The following is a 23,219-nucleotide window of genomic DNA, read 5'->3' as shown; positions in this document are numbered from 1 at the left end:
GAAATCCTATTACAACAAGGAAAAAGACGAGCTACAAAAAAATACAGCCAAGAGAAGAACTCTTACGTTTAACCTTGACAATACTGCCACAGAGAAATATCCTAATGGTGATTTAAAAGACCTGAAAAAAAAATTATTTATAAAGATTCCTAACCAAATTCAGTATTTGTTACTTTACACGCTTACTTCTCTTAACAAAAATGCATATTTGAAGATGAGCGTTTTAGCTAAATGTTGGGATTCAGAGCAAAACAATACTGGTATTTTGTCAGTGAAAGTGATGGCAAGTAGTTCAACTAAGTCTCTATTTTTATAGCAAAAATTACATAAAAATATTTTACAGCCGTTGTGGTTTTACAGTAAATATTAATTAGAATCGGTTGGAACAAACCTATACTGGAGCTCTCCTTAATCAGCACATTTATCTATTTTGTTTTAGGACACACAGAACAAAATCCGGTATATTTTCTACATTTATGTGTATTGGGAAGAGTGCAACTTACCAAGTGCAGGCTGGCTTTCCACAATCTGTACTGGAATAGTCTGTACATCTCCCAAGAGAACTTGCTGGATTCCTCCTTCTAGGCTTCTGGAGTCCCCTTCCCTGTCAAGTGCTACTAGCTGGCCCATGGTGACCAGATTCTGATCAGTGGCAGGAGAAGTCCCAAAAGCAGAGGCAGCAGCACTGTGCTGTGCTAGGCCAGAATCTTTCTGCAGACTGTGCCCCTGACCAACCACTGGAGGATGGTTGGTTACTGCACTCTCTAGGGAATCCAAGAGATTTGCAGAATTGGAATGGGAATGGTTATTTACAGCTATCAGAGCTGTTGATCCATTTGTGGAGGTAAAGTTTGATTGCATCTGTAATCCCTGCAAAAGAGAAAGCAGAAGTACAAATATAATAGCATTTAAAGCAGAAGAGATTTATATTTAATAACACATTTTGCAGTGCTGGAACTGGATAGGTTCTGACCTTCTATACATCATCTCTTTTGAAGAATCAACTTCAGCATCTGTAGATTATACTTGTTTCAGGAAACATAGCAGACAGTGGTGTCCAGCAGCACCTAGAAAACTACTAAGGACCATAAAAATCTAATTTTTGACAGATATTGAGTTTCAAATCCTTCCTCAATACATGTTTATTCCCCTGAGGGATGTGCACTAAAAGCTAAGTATACCGGTTTAAAGCATAGTGGGGTGAAGCCAAGGTGGCTGCCTTCAGAAAGAGAAGCAAACAAGCAAGCAGAACAGCATTTCACTGCAGGTTACATGTCTATAGAAGAGATTATGACCTTCAGGAGATACAAGGGTAGCTTAGGAAAGATTGTTATGAGAGACAGGTTTGAAGCAGGATGAACTTGAAGAAACTCTTTTAGCATGGTATACTTAGCCCTGCACCTCACCTTTTCAATCTGGAAGTCTTATATTTCTGATCTGGGAGCAGTTTTAGGATTTTAACAGATTTTCCCCTATGAGGCTGGAGACAGATTTAAAAGGAATATGATTGACACATCCTTCCTTAACTGTGCAGCATTGTCATCATGAAACGACTGGAAAGCGTGTAAAACTATTAAGGTGATTGATTTGAGGCAGAAACTCACTTCCCACACTTTCTTGGTTTTGTCTTCACAAAGAGACCACAATACAGAGGGATCTCCTGCACTACAGCTAGATGACAGTTGTGCAATATAAGAGAGGCCAAAGTAGGACTCGAGAGCTATTTCTAAGTCCATATTCCCTCAGTGTTTGGGAATCCCAAAGCCAGTGTTTGGGATCACTAGTTAAGAGGAAACTTGATATTTATAGCTTCCTTCAGTTCTCCCAACATAGAACACCTGACATTCTCTAAAAAACTTGACCATACCTGAAATTGTGCAAATATCTTGGACTGAAGTGAAGAGAAAGAAGACAACAGCTGAGCTTTTTCTGATAGCAGGGTCTCCACGCTCTGGTTGGATTCTGCTTTGGTGATGACCGAATCCCCTGGTGAGCTTCCTGCAGTACCACAGACAGTAAGCAGACTGTTAGAACTGTTTCCTCCTTGTTTAAAAGCCTCCCCTGTGAATGGAACAAGCCAAGCCACTTCAATCTCAATATAGATGTAGTTAAGACACGTGTATACATACATGCTCTTCTCTTCTGCAGAAGAGCTTGGATGCTAAAGAAAAAAAATAAATAAATGGTTGGTTACAAGAAAAAAATATCATAGGAATATAGTACATCTATTGCAAATGAAAAAGAAGTGATTCTGGACAGCAACATAATTGCTCCCTACTCTCTGTATTGTATTCCTAATTCTAAAATAAAAGTCGAAACATTTCTATCAGAACAGCAATCTAACAATGTGACCACACAGGACCTTCAGTAAGGGCTCAGTAACAGGCAGGCATTAAAAGGTTGGCTTCCAAAATAGAAACATACACAGAAAATCCAGCAAGTCTTCTCATTCATTCAAAAGCATATTTGCAGAATTAGGAAAACTTCTATGCACTATACACACACCAGGTGTAGGAAAGCCTATTTATCTGATGTCTAGAGATTGTATTGTATTCTCCAAATTCTTAGTTAGAGCAAAAATAATTGTCTTTATTTCCTTAAGACTTGGGGAAATCAAGACTTGCCGTAATTTCTGCAAAAACAATTCCATTCTTGTTTGAGATACCCAGGACTTTTTGGCTAAGATGTATACAGGCACAATTACATTACTGCTCAAATTTCTGTTTTGCAGCTTTACTGCTGTAACTGTGAAGGAAGAGATTGCCATGTGCATATGCATTAATCTACAGAATGGGAAAAAATGAGAATCAACAATTTCAAAAAGCTCTCTAGAAAAAAAATAATAATAAAAAAAAATCACACAAAGCTTCCATCCATCTAAGCAACTTGAAATATGTTTCTCATCGTACATAATGAATTGCAAGCCCACTTTCTTTATCCTAACTGACAATAACATACGGTCTAAGTCTTCTTGAATACCCACTCCAAAGACTTAGTGTTTTTTAATATTATACAGAGATCCCGTATGAATATGTGAATATTCACATGTAGGAAGAGATGGCAGTTCTTTTCTGAGACTGTACTCTACACGGATAAGCCTAGGTACAAATCTAATAGATCAAATCCAATTCTACCCAGTCCTTACACTGCATGGATATTCAGTATGAATGCCAGAAGTTAAACACATCCATGGTATTCTATTCCACTTGTCAGCATACTTCATAAGAGACGTAAAAGGAAACAGACTTAGGAATTCTGACAGTGATTCTTACACCTAATAGTAAAGAGACAAAAAGCAGTATTCTATGATGAAGGATATTCCTCATATGCCTAGAACTCTAGGCAGAGACATGGACTTCTGCACAGAAAATGAAACAACCATCTGGGGATTAATTCTGTTATTGCTTGGTTTCTTTGGTGCTGTACATGAACAAATTTACACAAGTTGAAATAAAAAACAATACATACACAAACAGTAGTTTGAGAATTCAGTGCTGTTTTCCTTTGCTACATTTTAATATTCTTGAGCAAGTACTGGTTTCTTCAAAGTAGGCTTCTTTTTTTCATGTAGACTTTTATTATAATTATAATTGTGTTTGCAGTGTGTGTGGACTCATCCTCACACACTTAATTAATTGTTAATTGGAGACAAGATATGCTGGAATTAGATTATCTGCTTACGTTCACTGAATTGGTGCACACGTGCAGAAAACCAAACACATACAAACTTCCTCTAAAGTCAGTACCTGTCTGTATGGATGTTTACATAGTTTTTCAAGGCAAGTTAGTCTTATCAGGTATCTGTGAAAGATGACAAGAATTGATCTTCCTGAACTTTCATCAGCATTCAGATTGCTTGTACCAAAAAATTAGCCCTGCTCAGCTGTTGGAACCACCATTTTGTCTCTCTCCATAAAAGCACACTAGTGGAAATAGTAAAACAGGAGTTCAAGCTCTGTTTATATTGCAAATTGCAAACTCCTTTTCTAAGAAATAAGACTTCCTTAAAAAACAAAACAAAACATTATTCAAATGGAGCCTAAAAATTTACCTTTTGTACTCTGATAGTTGTCGACACTAAAGTTCTTGCCTTAAGAGCTGTTAAGTGTACAAGACACTTTTCTGTTCAATTTTTGCAGCAAAGACTATAATAAGAGTTCAGAAACAAAACAGAAGCCCAATTTTAGCCTTATATAATTACTAGTGCACTGGTGTACACAGTATTGCTCAAGAGAGAAATTGCCCAGTGAGCTAGACTTTGAGGGAGTTTAAAAAAATATCGATCAGGGAGTGATGAGGGCCAAAGAGGAAAGAAGTCCAAATATGTCTAGATTTCTTCAGGCAAGAACCACAGAGGAGGGTAAGTTCTGACTTAGACAGATCTTTAGTTATGACAATTGTGGCAGTGCACCTTTGATTCCCATAGAACTCTCCATCAGCTATCTGGAAAAGTATTAAACACTACATTCTAGATAAATGAGATAATTTCTCATGAGATAAATGAGCCAGCAGTGCTACTGAGATTAATAACATTAAGATAATGCTGCAGGTTTCTTAATGGAATGTGTGGAGATAATCATCCACCTTGCTGCAGTCACATTCCTGCTAAAGCCATCAACTTCTCTAATGAGACTCTTAACGTATTTTTGTTAAACAACAGATGGGAAAAGCATCCACAAACATCCAGGGAAGTTCTTTCATGCCACACTGGGCAAAATAACAGAAATACACTTGAAATCTAGGCAAAAAGAAGAGAATAATGTCATTTTAAATTTACTATCAGACACCATGATCCAATGGAGCACTTCAACCTGTGTGCAATCCTAACTACATGGGTGGCATTTAGATTTATTTACAAACACCTTTATTTGTTTTAGTAAATGTTTTGAAGTTGAAGTAAGAGTAGCATTTGCTACAAAGAAAGCATAGCGTACTTAGCTTCAAAAAAACCTAAAAGATACAGATAAAATAAATTTCTATATAAATCCACACAGTTTTTGCAGTGAAATGAGAGGAAGTCACAGAATCACAGAATGGCCAGGGTTGGAAGGGACCTCAAGGATCATGAATCTCTAACCCCCCTGCCACATACAGGGCCACCAACTTCCCCATTTAATGCTAGAGCACACTGCCCAGGGCCCCCCATCCAACCTGGCCTTGAACACCTCCAGGGACAGGCATCCCCAACCTCTCTGGGCAGCCTGTTCCAGTACCTCGCCACTCTCATAGTAAAGAACTTCCCCCAGACATCCAACCTACATCTTCCCTCCCTCAACTTAAAACCATTTCCCCTTGTCCTGCAGTTATCAACCTTTTCAAAGAGTTGATTCCCCTCCTGTCTGTAGGCTCCCTTTAGGTACTGAAAGGCTGCAATGAGGTTACCCCGCAGCCTTCTTTTCTCCAGGCTGAACAAGCCCAGCTCCCTCAGCCTGTCTTTGCAGGGGAGGTGCTCCAGTCCCCTGATCATCTTTGTGGCTCTCCTCTGGACCCTCTCCAACAGCTCCCTGTCTTTCTTGTACTGGGGTCTTGTTACCTGGCTGAACAATTGCTTGAAAGAGATGCTACTTTGGCTTCACACATTAATATAGTCATTAACAATGAATTCCTGAGAAGCAGGAATCCCAACATGCACGAGTCCCCTTTAGCAAGATATCGTCAGCATGTGCCAAGCACAGACCACCAAGGAACTCAAGTACCCAGCTGGTCCCAGCTGTGTGCCCTGATTGATATGAATCTCATTTTCTCTAATAACAGGTGTTATCAGCACCTCCATCCAAGGCAAACTGCTCTTTGAAAACAATCATCCCACAAAAAACTTCAGTTGCTTGAGGACGCAAAGTAAAAGACAAATTTACAGCTTTTATAATTCTGTCAACTACATTAAGATTACACATTTTGTTCCTTTATGTGCAGTCAGTACCAAAAAAACCAACACAACATGCCCTTTCCTGCTTCAAAACAGAAATAGTTCTGAAATAATTCTTGAGTTTTTGTCACTCAGCTAAATTAACAACAGCGACCTCTCTGGACAGAAACTGGATTTCTGGAGATAAGTTATTAATACAGTCCTACCATTGGGAGGTGGCGAGGCAAACGTAACAGTCACTGTTTCTGTGAGAACATTCCCACCATCTGTGGTCCACTGTAGCTGAAAGAAGATCACAGTTCTCAGAAAGAGTTAGAACGTTTTACTATTTCAGAAACACAGGCTCAATTCAGAACATGCAAGAAAATAGTGTATGAAACTATGCTTTTTTTTTTTTTTTTAATAAGCTGCATTTTTTAAGTTCTTGGTTTAAAATAGAATTAAAGATACTGCAAACTATTTTTAAACATGCACTATACCAAGAATGCTATAGTCATCTTATGAAAACTTGAAGACTTTGAACTAAGCAAAAAAAACACCAAACAAACAGCCAAACCATAATTTGGCCAACAAACATCACCCACTCACCTTAGCCCAGCGTAGTTTAGGGAGAGTGGAAAAACCCAAAGACACAGCACTACTTAACACTATAATTTGGCAAAGCTGATTTTAAACCTAATGACTGGAAAAACTAGAATCGCTGACATTTCTTAGCACTCAATAGGTGGAAGAAATTTAAGGACCAACCATGTAAGAGTTACTCAACATTCTGAAGTGTCTACTTCAGACTTACTTCACTTGCTAGAAAGTACACTCACAGAATTGTACAAGTGCTATTTTAGGCTGCACCTGAGGCAGACTTCATTCCGACATTTCAGATGAGGAAAAGTAGAAGTAACTTTTACAGCAATGAGATAAAGCCATTAACAGCTTTCTGATGTATGCCTTCTAGTTCATGTAGTCATCATGTGAGCGCCGCATGCGTCACTCAACTAATAGCCATCTAATTCTGATGAGATAGATACTAAATGTGGTCAAAAGGTTTTATTCACTTTTAATTCAGTTTTGATCAGCAAGAGATTCCACTGAAAATACTGCTGCTGGAAACAGGACGTCAGAGAATTCTGAAATGAAAAGACTTACAGTATTAAACTCCAAAAATTGAAAAGAAACAATAGGGCCAACATACCGTTGCTGGAATGCTTTCTGAATTATATACCACATCACCATTTCTCAGGGACTTCTGCACTTCATGAATGTGGTTCTTGATGTCATTCACAGTGGGAAAGAACGATAGGTTATGTCTCTCTGGCACCTCATCAGGTTTGAATAATTCTCTTTCCACATACTTTCTGTCATGTTAAAGGACAAAAATATTAAAATGAAAATATGCATATTTTAGATCTATTGTGCTATTTACTTGTTACAGTTGCTGCTACCATCTCCCTCTCCAGCTTGAAATGACAATATAAGAGCAAGTTAAAAGATATTTGGATCCAGTTTTCTGTGCATCTGCTCTGGAGTTGGAATTAAAAAATACCCATCTGCTCAACAAACTTTAAAAAGACAGCAGCTCTCAACAGTAGTCTACAATAAGATGGAAAGAGAAGACAAAATCCCTAAAAAAGAAAGAGATTCTAATAACATGTTGGAAATACATTCAGTTATGCATCAGTAATGCCATTTACTTACAAATCAAATTAATCAAATTCAAAGCCACACATAACACAGTCTAAGAGCACTGACAGACAGCTCCGTACCTCAGTTGCTTCCTCACTGCATAGACTTGCTCTATTCCTTGAGACACCAGTTCTCGGATCTTGTCTGCCACTTGAGGATGAAGGCGGGAAGGCAGAGTACAGTTCTCATCTCTAACAATGTCCTCCTCCTCCTCAGGAAAAGCAGCAGAAAAATGGGAGGGTGAAGAAGGGAGGCAGGAAGTTTCCATTTCATGATATTGGTGGGCTTGCTGAGTGGGTAACTGCACATACCACCTAGCAAGGAGGAAAGTTTTTATAATTCTCAAGCAAGGGCAGCAAAATAAATCTTTTGAGGAAAAAGCCTGACAATTACAAATGAAACAGTTAGAGTGACCTTCTGAGCTGAAAGATACAGTTCTTCTGAGCTTAGGGTCTTCTCACACCCTATGATTCAAGATAACCCAGATTAAACCCCCAAGTAGTAAAAATATTTCTTTCTCTTCCCTGCATGGAAGCACAAGTTCCACAGCTCCGTATTTAAACACATATACTAAATAAAATAATCCAGAGCCATAGTCTTACTAACAAAAAATCCCACAATGTCAATAAGACTAAATAAAGCAATCAAGGACATAAAGAAAATCAAGCAAATTATTGCTCTTTTTGTATCATTTCTCAATATAAAGAATAAAAAGTGCAAAATTCACCTGACAATACCACCAGCCTCTATCAAGTTCTTTTTCAACATGTTGAATGCTTTTTCCTGCTCCATTCTTATGATTTTCTTGTCAATTTTAGGGTCAGTAGGAACTCTGTACTCTGGAAACTTCTGAACTTTTTTAATATAGATCCTTCCATGGGGAGAATAAGAGGAAACAGAAGAAATAATCTCCTTCAATAAGAACTCAAAATTTCCACTTTCTTCATATCACATACTATCACAGCAAAAAAAGAAATAAAAATCAAGCAGTGTTTCAAGGGATGAGGACCTTCTAAGAGTACTGCAGATCTTTTAACAGCAAAAGAGATGCAGGTGAGTACACATACACATATGCCTGATCCAGTATGGAAGTCACTTGGCCAGAGTTATGCACCTCAGCAAAAATTCGCTTTCCCTCAGTAGAGTAAAAGCATAACACCATTTCTGGACATGTTGGAGTTGCCTCCATGCCCAAAATGTGAGCTGAACTTATACATATCTAACTGCACCATCCAGATAAGCACACCCTTAGGTCTGTAAAGAGGGAATAAGTGCGGCACTGAAACCCAAGAGAGTGTTCAAGGATACAAAAAGAATAGAAAACACTGGAGTTGAGTAAGAAGGAAGCCCCCAGTGAACAGGAAGAACCGTAACTTCTTCTGTAAATAGAAGATCTGCTAAATTCAGACAATTTACTGATACAATTGCAGTTAAAAGCTCGAAGGAAAAACAAGACAACATTGTTTTAGGATCAAATATGGTCACTAAAGGATGCCACCATATGATGTCCTCATTATTTTCCAGCAACTCCCACTTGTAGTTCAAGTACTGATGTATTGGTACTTTGCATGTCAGCAACCTGTCAAGACTCAGCCCCACACAGTATTTCCTCCTTCCCTCAAACTATCAAGGGCACCAACCTAGAAACCACACTGCATGATATCAGCTACTACCTCCAAACTGCATGCTATGAAGGCTCACAAGAAGCATGTTTTCTTAGGATGGTGAGTAACTTTATAGCCAGTCCTTACCTTGCTGGACAAGTGGCTTTGTACAAATAGCCAGAAGTGCTTTCCTGCTCACCAGCTTTTTTAGACTGGAACCCTTTTCTCCTTGGCCCATACTGGCATTCCATTACAATGGCTCTGCTTCCTGGGAACAGAAAACAATTCACTCCATTCAAGCAACCACAGAAGTCTTTATAGTAAAACATTAAATACAGAAAAGATAAAAACTCTGAAAAAGTTACTTCTGTTTAACATCAGAGTACTTAGACAACAGAATGCTCAAACGTAGCAAGTGCTCAAATACACTTCAAATGCTTCTTTCACAGCACGTGAGGAATGTGGAGCACTTTGAGAGCATTTCCTAAAGTGGTTACACCTCACAATGCTCTGGAAAACATACAGGGGCGAAAGACTAGGTTCTGACTTGATCAAGTATTTTACAATATGAGAACCCTTACTAGTTACCAAAGAAGAACAGCGTTCATAATAAACACAAATAAGAGACAGAATCTCCAAAGTAACCAAGAAAACCTCACAGCTAAAAGCAAAGGTCTTTAATCAGTACATCAGACCATGCAGCCCTAAAAATTCTTACTTGCAAATCTGACCTACCTTATCAGTTAAATAACACTGCCTCAGTGTGGCATACTCCCATGAACACTTAAACAAAGATGGCTTCACTCTAACCTCATTCCAATACATGGCTTATTCCAATCATGCCCTTTACAGAAGTGTTAATAAGCATAATAAGGTGCGCATGGTCAAGTATAGAACTTGCACCTCTCCCATATCACATTATCTATTACATATTATTTAGATATGCCAGTATATAGGCAGGGAGCTGCCTATACAGCAAATGATATAACCAAAATCTTTTTAAGGTTTCACTACAGCAGCATGAGGTGTTTCCACTGGACACTCAATGATTTACTGCCTGAGAGTGTGATCTTATTAAAAAACATATACACATCAATGCATATAAAGAGAAGGGAAATTTAGAAGAGACAACTGTGTAAAATAAACAGATATCCTGCCTCCTAAAAAAAAACAACAATAATTTCCTGAGATTGAAAAGACTTCAAGACCTTTAAACTAGTTCTTACTATGCATCTTAAAAGCTACTGAATCTACTGATACAAAGGTATCAGCTATCTACAATTCATAAAACAACTAGGAATCAAGATTTTGATTGATTTATTTATATATTGTTTTATAACATATAGGGAATGATCTAGCCTTTCCCCTTCTACTTCATTTCCCCACAACAGAAGCAGAATCACAGTGCGGAAGGCATTACAGACCAGTTCCACTTAGGCAGAAATGAGTAAATTCCTTGAGAGCAAGACTTTTCTCCTGTGCTATTTAGAATTTAGTTATCTGGGATTTAACAGCAGTTCAGTAAACCATATTTCCAGCCTCTGCTCTATAGAACTAAAAGGCTTTTAATGAACATTCTTCACAGAGGGTTTACATTCTATACCTAAATGCATTGGAAAGACAACAAATTAGATGTATACATAGTGCTTGTATAGGAGTTTAAACAAAGTTAAAGAATGTTACAACTTAAAAATCAGTCTCTATTAGTCTGCAGCATGTAAAGGAAAAAATAGCCTACGTGCTTTTGTTCTAAATATCTCACCACGGGGTGAGATATTTATGCATTTATTAAGCAGATCTTACAGAAAATTAAAGATGTCTTAAATGCATTTAGAGAAGGTGCTGATAAAAGTACAGATTGTTTTGGCTTCGTTCTCAGCTTTCTTATACCTCACAATTTTTGGCTGAAGCTATAAAGTTGGGGCTAATGTTTCACTTCCTCAGTTATTTTCAGGAAAAAAAAGCATATAACCTATGCTCCACTCATTCCCATGTGATAATTAAAGCATATTAAATTTGTTTTGAATGAACTTAATTTCACATATGCATTGCGTGAGTTAAGTATGTATTTACCAATCTATAAAGCCTGCACATCCGTTAAAAAAAAATTGTCTGCTGACAAACGTTGATGCTCTTTTTTAACTTATTTTTTATTTCTGTTTTAAAGGGGAGTGTTTAAATACCATGTTTGGATCCCATGGAACAGACTCTTCCAAGGATCTCCAAGTTAGGCAAGAATACTGGAACAAGCTCTTACCCTTATGAGAAACTCCAAGTCTTGGCAGAGCAGATGGAACTTCCATCTAAAGAGCTCATTCACAAGAGCCGCCATCAAATGGTACTTAAGTAATTTATTTCTAAACAACAAGGAGAAAGAAACACTCACAACAAAGCTTGTGGTTTCAGGAAAACAAGCTCCTTCACACCGTGGCATAGAGATACCCAAGCTGCTTTTTTGTTGGTTGGTTGGTTCTGTTTTGTTCAAGCCTTGAACTTAGTGACACTAAGGAACAACACAAGGATCCTTCTTCATGGCCAGTTGGCAACTGATGTTGAGATTTTTCAAAGTAGTTATTAAAACAAAAGAAGTTAGTTACCTGCATTGACAAAGGGGATCCCATCATATGGGACATACTGAGATTTCCACATCAACCGTGTGGCGGGTTTGGCCGGGCTTGGAGACTGGCGCGTCCCCCACACACTTTGTGTTTGCTGCTTGTGTAGCGTTAGAACACTCTCTAATTCTGTCTCGCTCACACAATAGCCGCGGTATGAGTCCCCAATTTTCTGCATGGAAAGGAGGTGAAATAATAGGGTTACTCACCCAGCTGACTGCTCTGCATTACCCAAGAAAGCAAAAGCAGTCAGGGACTCTGCATGTGAGGACACAGGCTCAGGTTTTTGGTGTTTTGTACATTTTCCCCCACACGGGTACCCTCAGCAAGCACAGTTACCATTGTATCTAGCACCAGAGCAGTCTCCACTCGCATCAGATCCTTAAGCACACAAAAAGCCCAGGAAAGATTAGAGTTACTGACAGCACTAATTTACAGAGAACAACTTGTATCTGCACTCACCTCCTCGACAAATTCAACATAGGTGAATATTTTCATGCAATGCCATGGAGGATCTCTGAAGTGCTAAAAATTGTAATGGAAATGTATCTGCTAAAATGTATCTGCTTCAATGGACACACAGAGCTGAGTTGGAGCAGAATACACCTGTTTGTAACACCAGCAACTGCCTCACCCGCTCAGAGCATTATCTCTGAATTGAACATCTCATACAATCCCTTTCCAAAGCTTCAAGGCACTCTCACTTCTCAAAGTCATATAGAAACACAAGACTCAAGACTTGCCACTGGATAACAGCTATGGTTGCAGTGACCTCTTCTAAGCAGTGGCAACTCCAGAAAAACTGCATCTAGATTTAGCTCCATGGAAGGCCAACAAAACCAGTAACAAACAATACACTGACTTTGCAGCACCTCCTTTAATAGCTGTTCAGCCACTTGGAGCCATCCATCTCATTTGGTTCAGTGCTGGCACAACAGGGCCACCCAGCAAGCACTGACAGCACTGGGGCAGCAGTGAACTTTCCATCTGAACCCAGAACATAATTCTCACTTTGATTCACCTGCAGCACAGGATCAGGACACCAAGCAGCTGAAAATAACACCCAGAGCAGTCTGCCAGCTCACAGCATAACTGTGGGGCAAACACGTCGTGAATGAATACTAGCACCTGATGGATCCCTTTTGCCACTTTCAAAACACAGCAGACAGGTGTTTTTTCAATACATACAACAAAAGCAACAGCAGTGTCTCTCTAAGATTATTATCTCAAAAAAAAATATCAGTGACAACTGCATAAAACTACCTCCTGAGAAAAAAGTGTCTGAGGTTAACAAGACCCTGAGTCAACAAAGAGCAAACAAACCCCTTCCAAATGAAGCAGGGCAGCACAGCACTGCTGCTGGTACAAGCCCAGTAGGATATGGCTATACATACATCAGTGGCAAGAGTTGGTCTGAGGTACCATCTGCTCACATAGCAGCAGCTCACTGTGCTGCATGCACACCATTCTGGTACGTAAAACAATCCGCCTATGCTGCATTCACACAGCTGCAGAGAGGAAGAAACACTAGTAATTGGTTAGTCAGAGATTATGCATAACATAAATGGACAGAAATAATCTGAAAGATACAGAAGTATCTTTACAGAGACCTAGGATTATCCCTTTCACAGGAGGAATTGCAAATATTGCATAACCAGCAATTTTCTTTCTATACCTTCCTTATCTGGTCACTTTAAACAGGTCTTTGACTTTATTCTTGAGAGATGAGAGAAAGTGTATAGAACTCATGCAGAAATTACAAGTTAGGGCCCCGTCTCCTGTTCTAGCTTTACTTCTGCACAAAATAGAACATCTTCCCAAAACATGCATGGCAGTGAAAGAAAGCCACATAACACATAGGCTCTCCACTCCCTAGGAGCTTCCCTAGCAGCAACTAATGGACACATGAGACCATCTGTTCTAAACAAATAAATTTAGCTTTGCATCACTGATTAATTAATATACTTTTAATTATGCCTTATTTCAGTATGCTGACACATGCTGGAAACACATTCTGATCACACCACTGAAAACTTTAATTACGTTTTTTTCTATAACCTTTCTGTTTCTAAATCTACTTTTTGTTAACAAAGTAATTACCTCTCTTCAACCCTTTAACTCCAGCCAAGGTTCAAGTGAAAAAAAATAAAAATAAAAAATTCCTTTTCTCTTCCCTGACCTCAACTCAGCAAGAGTACATACACTGAAATATGCACATAAAGACTGCAGTTTCTCTCAACAGAAGTAGCAGCAGCAGGATGCCAGAAGCATTACACTGCCTAGGCACTGCAAGTGTAAACTGAGCATTGCAAAGCAGCCAGGAAACCAGCCTGAAGCACAGAACATAGTGCCAGTTTTGGACAGTTGCAGCTTTTAGTGTTTTGTGCTCGCCTGCACCTGCAGTGCTGACTGTGCTTCAGAGCCCTGTTCTGGCAACACCCTGGGATATACTATGGGCAATATGTAACTGGGCTATGACATGGCCCCACCTGCTGATACCTTCTGTAAAATTCACAGAGACCTCCACTTTAAGGTTGTTTCTATCCTGAAAAATGACTGAGGAAGTGCAACTGTGAGTTAACACATTGCTCTGCACCAAGAATGACTGGACTAAAGGTACAGCATTCTCTCCACCAGATCCCCAGATTGTACTTGGACCTTTCTATCCTGTTACTTGTATACTTCTATCCCGTTACTTGTAGTAACACGTTCTGCAAGACACCAACACAGCAAACATAAACAGCACCTCAAAACCCCGCTGTCTCTGTGCCCATAAAGAGACGTGCATCTGAGCAGTTCCCACCGGATTTGCAAGGACTGCGTAACTGACTGAAACTCAGCAAAGCAGCTCTGTTGGGCACACACAAGGAGGAAGAGAATTTGGATTACTCCTCCATGGCCTGAATTCTGCTGGGAGAAGGGTGATAAGTTATTTTCTTACTTTTTTAAGGGAACAGAGAGGATTCATGCATACAGCCAATATTTCAGCAGAAACAGATGCTTACATCCTCAGAACAGACAAGCAGACATTCAACCAGACGCTACCTTGCCTTTTTCTTTAAAGTAAGAACTTTTACACTACTGTGGCTGCTGCGAACTTTAAACAGAACAGATGAAGTTTCTTATAAGACTCAGATAGATACAGCAGACCGTAATACAAGTCCTCCCATGAAATGAAGCCAGCAATAAATGACTCAAATAAGCTACAAGTATGTCAAAATGGAGAAACACACATCAGAGTAACAGCAATTATACATCTCAGGGGAGTTCAACAACTAACCAGCCACCTGAAGTGGCTCCTCTACTCAGTGAGAACAGCATCTCCACCATGGAGGGATTGATCTCTGAATGTCTAAATAGATGTATTGGACAATATCATTTGTATGAAATAAAAGACAGAACAAAAGGAGGAATATTTACACATTCAGTTAAAAATCATTTTAAATGGATAAGGAAAGAAGTTGCATTTCTAAATCCCTCAGAGCTGCAATTTCTAGTTATTAGTAGCCAAAACAACAGGAAAAAACTGTAATCTGATAGCATGATTTTTCCTTCAAAAAGGTATTAAGAGAAAGTAAAATAAATATTCATCAGGAAGAGTATAGTAGCAGGAAGCTGAGGCAGGTGATCTCAAGAACTTTCCCATCTTGTCTTTCCTTTTAAATGGTTTATGATGCATTCTAGCTGTTAACATCATCCCAGCCATCCATATAGAGACGTTTCTGTATATCTAACAATGTGCAGATAGAGAGCTCTGATTAAGTCAAGTGCCGTGACAGGGAATAAAGACAGAGTTTTAGTTATACCACATATACAAATTCTCCATTTAGTGTGGTGAATTATCTGTACAATTTACAGGAGAAAAAGACCATTTTATGGTTTCTTAACATGTAATTGGAAAAAGAGGTATAAACCTTTCCCAAATATAAAGTTCACAAAGTTTAATGGAAAGCAGTTTGCTCAGCAGAAGACAACAGTTTTTTTCTGTATCATGAATGAACTTGATAACATTGTACAAGCAAAAAGAGATCAGTGTCTTTTCCCAGCATTGTATGGCCCTGAGAGATTTCAGAAGCACAATTTATGCTTCAGGAGCTCTGAGAGTTGGACATTCCCAAAAAGAAAGGAATTCCATAACATTTCACACATGAAATGTGCTACTAGTAGCACTAGTACTGGTCCAATCTCACCCCAAAAGCTTGAACGCCGTTTCTATAACCATAAACATTATTTTTGCCATGAAATAGGATTTTGATGCAAAAGACACTGAGTCAGAATTCCTTGCAGCTCACCTCACAGTTCCAGAGACAGCGTGCCCATGCAGGTGCATTTGTTGGCAAGGGCTGGAGAGGGATGGGAAAGGAGTCTTCTAATATTCTGGAAAACAAAAAATAAAAATGCAATAACAGTACATAGACACTCAAGAAAGTAATTTTTTAGTCTAAACTACTGCTATCACATCAAATCAGTGCATTACATAACTTCTAACAGCATATGACCAAACTATGGATATTACATCAGCTTGTCTTGAAAACTTGGGATTCATTTTCTCCATATTCTATTTCACTATTAAAATAATTCATCTTTTTTTTTTTTTTTTAATAATTAAATAGCTGTCGTCTTCGTTCAACAAGTCTCTGAGCATTCAGTATTCTCACAATATTCTGGCTGTTATTATCATTCAGTATTGTGAAATACACTGGGCTGAGCACCTTGAAAACTTTCTTATGCAGACTGATGGTAGAATTACAATGATTAAACAGACATTCAATGCATGTTAAATACTGCATGTTGTATACCTTAAATCTCAAAAAAAAAACAAACAAACAAAAAAAAAAAAAAACAGCTGCAATAACTACTTGAAGTCAGTATCTACTTTCTTTACTCCCTAAATTCTGGAATGGAAACAATGCATGCTTGCAGCAGCTTAAGACATCAATCATTCCAAAACCCAAATGCATTATTACCTCCTGTCTGTACAAAAACGTCTCCTTTCTAGGATCATTCTTGTAACACAAACTATGTTTGTGACATCCATGCACAAAGTATTTCACTTCATTTTAAATGTTGCTTGAATATATATAATTTGTGTTATAGTGCCAGGATTATTCTAATCTCTTCTACTTCTCCATTTCAAAGGAGAATAAAGCAATACAAAGCAGACCTGAGTTCAAAAAACAAGGAAATTTTTTTTTTGGGGGGGGGGGGGGGGGGAAGCCCACCAAAAAATCCCACAGTATTCACAATTAAAATATTAGACAATATTTAGCAAGGGTACAAAATTAGATTTCAAAGAGAATTAAAGAATAACTGAACTATTTTAACTTAAGAAGTTTTATTAATTGATATATAAAAGTATATAGGTATAAGAAAACTCAGCAGTATTAGCAGGAGGTCAAAGTGATTGTTAATCTCTTCAACTCCTGACCTACCTGGTTGCTGATTTTTTTGATATGGTGAGAGATGCTTGTGGATGGAGAATGTAACTGCTTGCACTGTCTGCTATAGCAGCCACTGCCACAGTCTGCAAGTTTCCATCACCACACTTCTCTTCTGAAGCATCTTTATAAAAATAAAACATCCCCCTGGTTAACATGTGAACTTAGAGTGAGAGCAATCACAAGCTACAATAAAATGTTTATTTCTCCAACACGCAAAATTTAAACAGATGAAATAAGAGTATGTCCAAAGGAAAAACTAGGAAAACACACTTGATAGGGCAGTTTGTACTTACAGACATTGGTATTTGTGTTACTGCTAATGACCCCATAACAAAGTAAACAAATAGAACTTTAAAATCTGTTTTACCTTTTTGCAAATCCATATAGGATTGCCTGACTATTTTATCCAGCTGCAAATCTCACAGCAGTTGCTTTTAAATAAGAAAGGAGATTATGACACTACTTTGTCATTAGAAAGAACACCTAAAACAGGCAAAACTTCCTCTTTTTTGTTTGTTTTCTGATACTGTGAGAGATATAAGGCCTCTGTCATGGGCATAGATTGATCTATGAATCATGACAGCCTCTCTGGTAACTGAATCTGACACACCATTACAACAAACATTTCAGCCAGGAAGCAATCTGTAAGCCAAAAGATAGCATTGTATAGAAGCCAGTGCATATAGGTAAGCAATAATGTAAAGGAAAATTGTGAAAGCAGGTATTTGATATTTTGGTGTCGGCATAAATAAAACAGAGATCTCTTTAGATATGGGTTTTTTGCCCTTCAATTATGGAAGCTTCTTTCCCCAGTTCCAAGAGAGAGAAGTGAGTTATTGACTCAGTACGGAAATCAGCCCGTTAGACAGCTTCTGTCATGTAATGCTATAATGTGATGGTAAGTACAGCAATAATAGCAAGGTGGCAAAGTCTTTGGCTGCAACAAACGAGGACAAACCCAAAAGCAGCAGCCATGGACACAAAAAAGAAGGCAAAAAAGCTGCTTACCTTCCAAAGGTAGGCAGGGATCTCCAGCGAGATACCCTTGCCTCCCCTGCCAGCCCTTAAATGAGGTCTGGGTAGGAGAGGATCCTGGCTCGACCCCTTCTGGTCACTCATGTGCACTGCATTGCATTGCATTGCATTGCATGCACCTAAGCTCCCCTGGGTTGGCCCAGCCTTCCTACAAGGTGCACAATCACTGTTTCAGGCCATGACTTACCATTTCCACTACATGTCAGAAGATTCAGAAATATGTATATCAGAGTGACATCACTCAGGCTCAAAGCTTGGAGCTCTGGCTCCTTCTAAACAACACTCCAAAGAGCCTAAGCTCTGCTCTGAAGCTTGTGCCATTTTATCTATTATCACTACCTGCAGGTTCTTACACTCTATTCTCCTTCCCCTTTAATCTTTGACAAGTCTTCCTAATGGTATTTCAAAGATCAAACAACTACAAAGTCTTTTACATAGTACGTTCCTTGAAAAAGAAGAAAAATCAGTAGTACTGTTATAGAACTTGCATTCAAATACTGCAAAAACGATCTATTTGCACGGGGAGCACCACATAGGATGAAAAAATGTGAATGCAAAAATACTATTAAGTGTTACAAATTGTTGCCTATAAAAAGTAGCAACAATTCTTCAGTACCTGAAGGTTCACTGTTAGCTTACACTCATATAAGACTACGTTAACTAAACAGTGGTCTCACCTCTGCAGGTAGTAAGGGAGGAAAGAACGAGAAGCATTAGCACAGGAGCACACATTCAATGTAAGATCCTGAAATCATATTCCAGCCTTAAGTGAAAAAGGCTGAATGACAACTTGAAGATAACTTGAACCCAAGACATTAGTCTAATCTTTAATCTCTTCATCTCCAGGAACACTTAAGCAGTACCCAGATTTGGAGAATTTACTCAATTTTTGAGATTTTTCTTTTTTTTTTTTTTCCTTCCAGAAAATACAGAACAGTTTAATGTATTTTTCAGAGTTTGACAAAACATGATAACTAAGTTCTCAATTGTATTCTGTGAATGAAAGTAGCACATAGCCTTTAGCCATCCAGCCTGGCTTACAGATAGATAATGAATACTTCTCAAGATGAGCATAAAATTTGTGCTTGTAGTTGCACACCTCAGCACTTACTTAGGATGCAGCACTTTACACACTGAGGGCAAAATCTTGGCAATAAAGTGAAAGTTACAACCCATTCCTTCATGGGGAAGTGAATTTCTACCTAATACTTCACTTCTGGCTTCATAAAAGATGCCTTGCCAAATATGATCTCTGGTGCAGACCAGAACACGAATTCTCCTCTCTGCATTCCTTGAACTCCTCAACTCAAAAATGAATCAAGAAGATAATAAAAACTTGAAGCTGACGACAGTTCTCTGATGTAGCACAAATATAGTTATTAATGGTGAATAAGACAAGCAGCAGCTTTGTCCTTGACTTCTCAATTTACCCATGACACATCTAAAGTGAGCAAAATAACCCTTATTTCACAGAGCTTTGTCCAACAGAAAACACTGTGGGCTGCATTCATAATCAAATCATTTAAGTATGAATTTTGGTCTTCTAATATTGGTTAAGGAAAGGAAACATACATTCATTAAAATTAAATTCATTAAAAAATTAGATGAATTAGATTCATTAAAAAAATGAAGAAATTAGAAGAATCACAAGGGATACATTTAGTTCTCACGTCCCATAGCTTCGACTCACCCTGAGTGCCAGCGACATCCAGAAGGTGACCCTGAGGAATTATCACCTGGGCCATTCCTGGCTGGGCAGAAGGAATGACGTGAAGCACCTGGCCATTTTCTGACTGGCTGGCAACAATCATCTGTATGGTGATCACACAAAAGTATGAGTGGTGCTAGCTGCCGCTGTAATCAGGATGCAGGTTGATCAGTTATGTTTATTATTGGAACAGGAAATATTCTGGCTAGAATTAGGGTCTATAAGTTAACTTGAATTTACATATTAAGAAAACTACCTATTTATTGTTCATTAGTTAAAATTGTTTTCCACCTTCTAAAAAAACCCTTCAACTGTTTAAAGGACATGAAAAAAAAAAAAAAAAAACACCTTAGGGGATTCTACAAAGAATTACACATTTATTTGAAACTGAAAGACCTCAAAGACCATTCATTGTTGGAATCACTGCAACCCTATTCACAAACCAGTAGAATTAATCACAACATGTTAAAGCCTTCAATCTGAGAAATTGAGCTCTATGGACAGCATTTTATGCAAAAGCAGACAGAAGAAAATATAACCTCGATTCTGATTTATTACAGTTCAACTGGGTGAGGTGCCTTTAAATGACAGTACAACATGTGCCAACCACAATCCTTGAGTGAAAGAACACTTACTTTGTACCAAGACAGCTAAAAACTACAAATCAACATTTTTGAGCAAAGTAACTCAAGGAAAAAAAAAAAAAAAAAAAAAGACTGACAGAATGGGTTGGCTTCTTGCTAATATCCCAGTCCTAACGAAACAAAAGAAACTAATCCAGCAGATATAGAGAGAGCAGCAGTGGTACCAGCATGAAATCTCACCGCACGAGGACAAATGCTGAATAATGACAAATGCTGCTGTTCAATAAAATGAGGACAGTTGGAGGTAGGATCTCCCTACTTAAGGAAGAGCGGCAGGAGCATGAACTGGAGCATGGAAAAGTTTCACCTTGTTGCTCAAGACTGAGCACCAGCTGTTGCCACAAGAAGAGCCCTGCATTTTTTCAGGGGTCCTTCACAGGGCTCCATCACCTGTCTGTTCACCACCTGCCCTGTTGGGCAGCACTCACCATGTGCGCACTGGACGCCCCGAGGGGCTGCAGCTCGCAGAGCGCCTGGCCATTGGGCTCGAGCAGGTGGAGCTCTTCTGTGGACAGAGGTGGAGGCGGCCGTGCAGGCGCAGCTGAGGACGTGGAGCTGCCCAAGAGGCGTACGGCGATTGGCAAGGCTGCAGGAGAGGCACTCTGTCCCAGTGATGGATCCCTGGAAGCCATGCAGGTCACATGCTGTCAGAGGAAAAAGAGTAAAATGCACTTTAATCCCAAGCAGAGATTGCCACTTTTAAAAATAAAAGACAGCTCAGACAGTGCTCTATGTCTTTCTATGTAAGGAGCTGCAAGTCCTATTTCTGTTTTCCATTTTCATGCTGAAAATACAAATGCACACATGACACGTAGTGACTGAGCAATCTGAGCCGAGTTTCAAGTGATCTGAACACCTTCTACACCGAGAAACACCAAGCATTATTTTAATGAAGAATTCCACTGTCACAATGAAATATTTCTCCAGAGCTGTAAGGGGAGTTAGGAAATACAATTACCATCACGACACGCAGCATCCAGATATTCAGCAGTTCAAAACTGAACGGCACAAGAACACGACAGAAGGAATTTCTGTGCTTATTAAAGACAGACGATGTATAAACAATAAATATACTGATGCGATATTGAACTCTAAATTAATCAGAGAATATGCAAAAGCCCCTACAGAACCAGAACTTTTGTATTTCATCTGGAAACCCTGACTGCACATTTCTGACTGCTCGGTGCTGCTGAGGTTGCCTACAAACAAAACATGAGATCTTTCCATAACGACATCACGGTCCGTTTTCTTCCATTACAAGATGACCTGGAAAATTACAGAACTATTTCAGTACTTTCGCCTGAACCAAGATACTACTGCAGGCTTTTTTTGGTCTTAAAAATCTAGCCTGACAATTTCCAGCCCTGCTGCCCGCTCACAACAAATCCCTCAAGATAAAGACCCTTGCTTCTTTATCACTTTATTATTCACTGTAGAAAAACGTCAGCGCGTTGCTCCAGGAGTCTGTTTTAGTGCATTGTGTGAGACAATTTGCTTGACTTGTTGCATATACAGATAAGCATACAAAGACTTTTCTGCTTTGCATCCAGTTCACAAGTACTTATCTCCTCACATCCTGAGATATTTGATATTTAAAGATACACCAGCACTGCTTTATGAAAATATTAGTCACCTCCTTCCATAATAACACACAGGACTTCAATTACCCAAATCTGTCATGCTGCCATCTTGAAGCATATTGAGTTTGTTTTGAAGAGGTAAAAAGCAATATTTAAATGACAGGCAGTTACTGTTTTTAGCCCACAGCTCTTAGCTTTGGGCAGGAAAAACAGCAGATATTTGGAAAGAAAGGTTGGCGTGAACCAAGAGATGAAGGACAGAACAACAGAGCTCCCAGCACTTGGGAGATTTTTCTCTCATCCAAAGAAAAGCCATCTGCAAACCTCTGAGCAAACAGAAAATATTAGACAGTGAATTGCCACAGCCACAGTTTAAGGCTTGGACTCAAACAGTACAGCCTTTAAAGAGTGACCAGTCCCAAATATTTATAAGCAGCTAGACTAAACGACAAATTCACCCAGCCCTGACATTTACTAAAGCATGTAATATACTCCAGTACATATACAATCAGCCAAAGCGAAGAGGAGACAATTCCTGTAGTTTGGGTGGAGGAGGGAGAAAGGCACTTAGTTTTTCCCTCCAGTATTTATATTAAAGACAGGCAGCAGTATGTGAGTACAACTCCTAACAGCTTTGTATTCTTCACAATACAGACAATTTCTTCAGTAAGACCACCTTGGTTGTGGCTTGTCAACCATTTACAGCTTTATTGAAGAGAATGTAAAAGGCTAGAAAACCTTTTGGAAGGAGCTGTACAACCCTGGAAGCACAAATGTATTTTGCTCTGTAAAGATACAAGACCATAGGCAGAGTAAACTCACATCTTGGCTTCTGAAGATGAATAAAGCATCCTGCTAGTATGAACAACATTATGAAGTTAAGCTGCTCACGTCTAATAGAATAAATAATCTAAAGCAGATTTAATATTCCATTCAATTTTCAAGTGAGGATACTCCAAACCAAGCTCTAAATGAAGTTATTAACTTTTATTAAGTATTTTGGAGCTTTAGATTTGAGAGCAATTACGAGAAGTTTCAATTTAAAT

General features: G+C 38.8%; 1 protein-coding gene across 8 annotated transcripts in view; it reads right to left on the bottom strand.

Moving 5' to 3' along the window:
* CARF (calcium responsive transcription factor) overlaps positions 1–23,219 on the bottom strand; it is a 35,873-nt gene that overhangs the window by 10,319 nt on the left and 2,335 nt on the right. For 3 of the 8 annotated variants that reach the window (XR_014884286.1, XR_014884287.1, XM_085227720.1), the window contains exons 1-13: positions 21,552–21,743; positions 21,022–21,237; positions 19,932–20,052; positions 17,198–17,327; positions 16,058–16,142; positions 11,748–11,937; positions 9,298–9,418; positions 8,274–8,417; positions 7,627–7,860; positions 7,056–7,218; positions 6,073–6,148; positions 1,868–1,998; positions 504–870 (exon numbers count right to left, since the gene is read on the bottom strand). Coding sequence is in view for 5 of the 8 variants with exons in the window: in XM_085227720.1 (XP_085083846.1) it covers positions 504–870; positions 1,868–1,998; positions 6,073–6,148; positions 7,056–7,218; positions 7,627–7,860; positions 8,274–8,417; positions 9,298–9,418; positions 11,748–11,937; positions 16,058–16,142; positions 17,198–17,327; positions 19,932–20,052; positions 21,022–21,237; positions 21,552–21,569 (1,996 nt within the window). In the remaining 3 variants the exon portion in view is untranslated. Of the gene's footprint in view, positions 1–503; positions 871–973; positions 1,076–1,867; positions 1,999–6,072; positions 6,149–7,055; positions 7,219–7,626; positions 7,861–8,273; positions 8,418–9,297; positions 9,419–11,747; positions 11,938–16,057; positions 16,143–17,197; positions 17,328–19,931; positions 20,053–21,021; positions 21,238–21,551; positions 21,744–23,219 lie in introns of those variants that run through there. The other 5 variants (XR_014884285.1, XM_085227717.1, XM_085227721.1 and 2 more) reach the window with 4 other exon arrangements.

This window comes from Meleagris gallopavo, chromosome 7, assembly GCF_905368555.1.
Source record: "Meleagris gallopavo chromosome 7, MGAL_WU_HG_1.1, whole genome shotgun sequence".
NCBI classification, from domain to species: Eukaryota; Metazoa; Chordata; class Aves; order Galliformes; family Phasianidae; genus Meleagris; species Meleagris gallopavo.
Note: the sequence above shows the minus strand (reverse complement) of the source record. Positions and strands in the feature narration are given on the sequence as shown.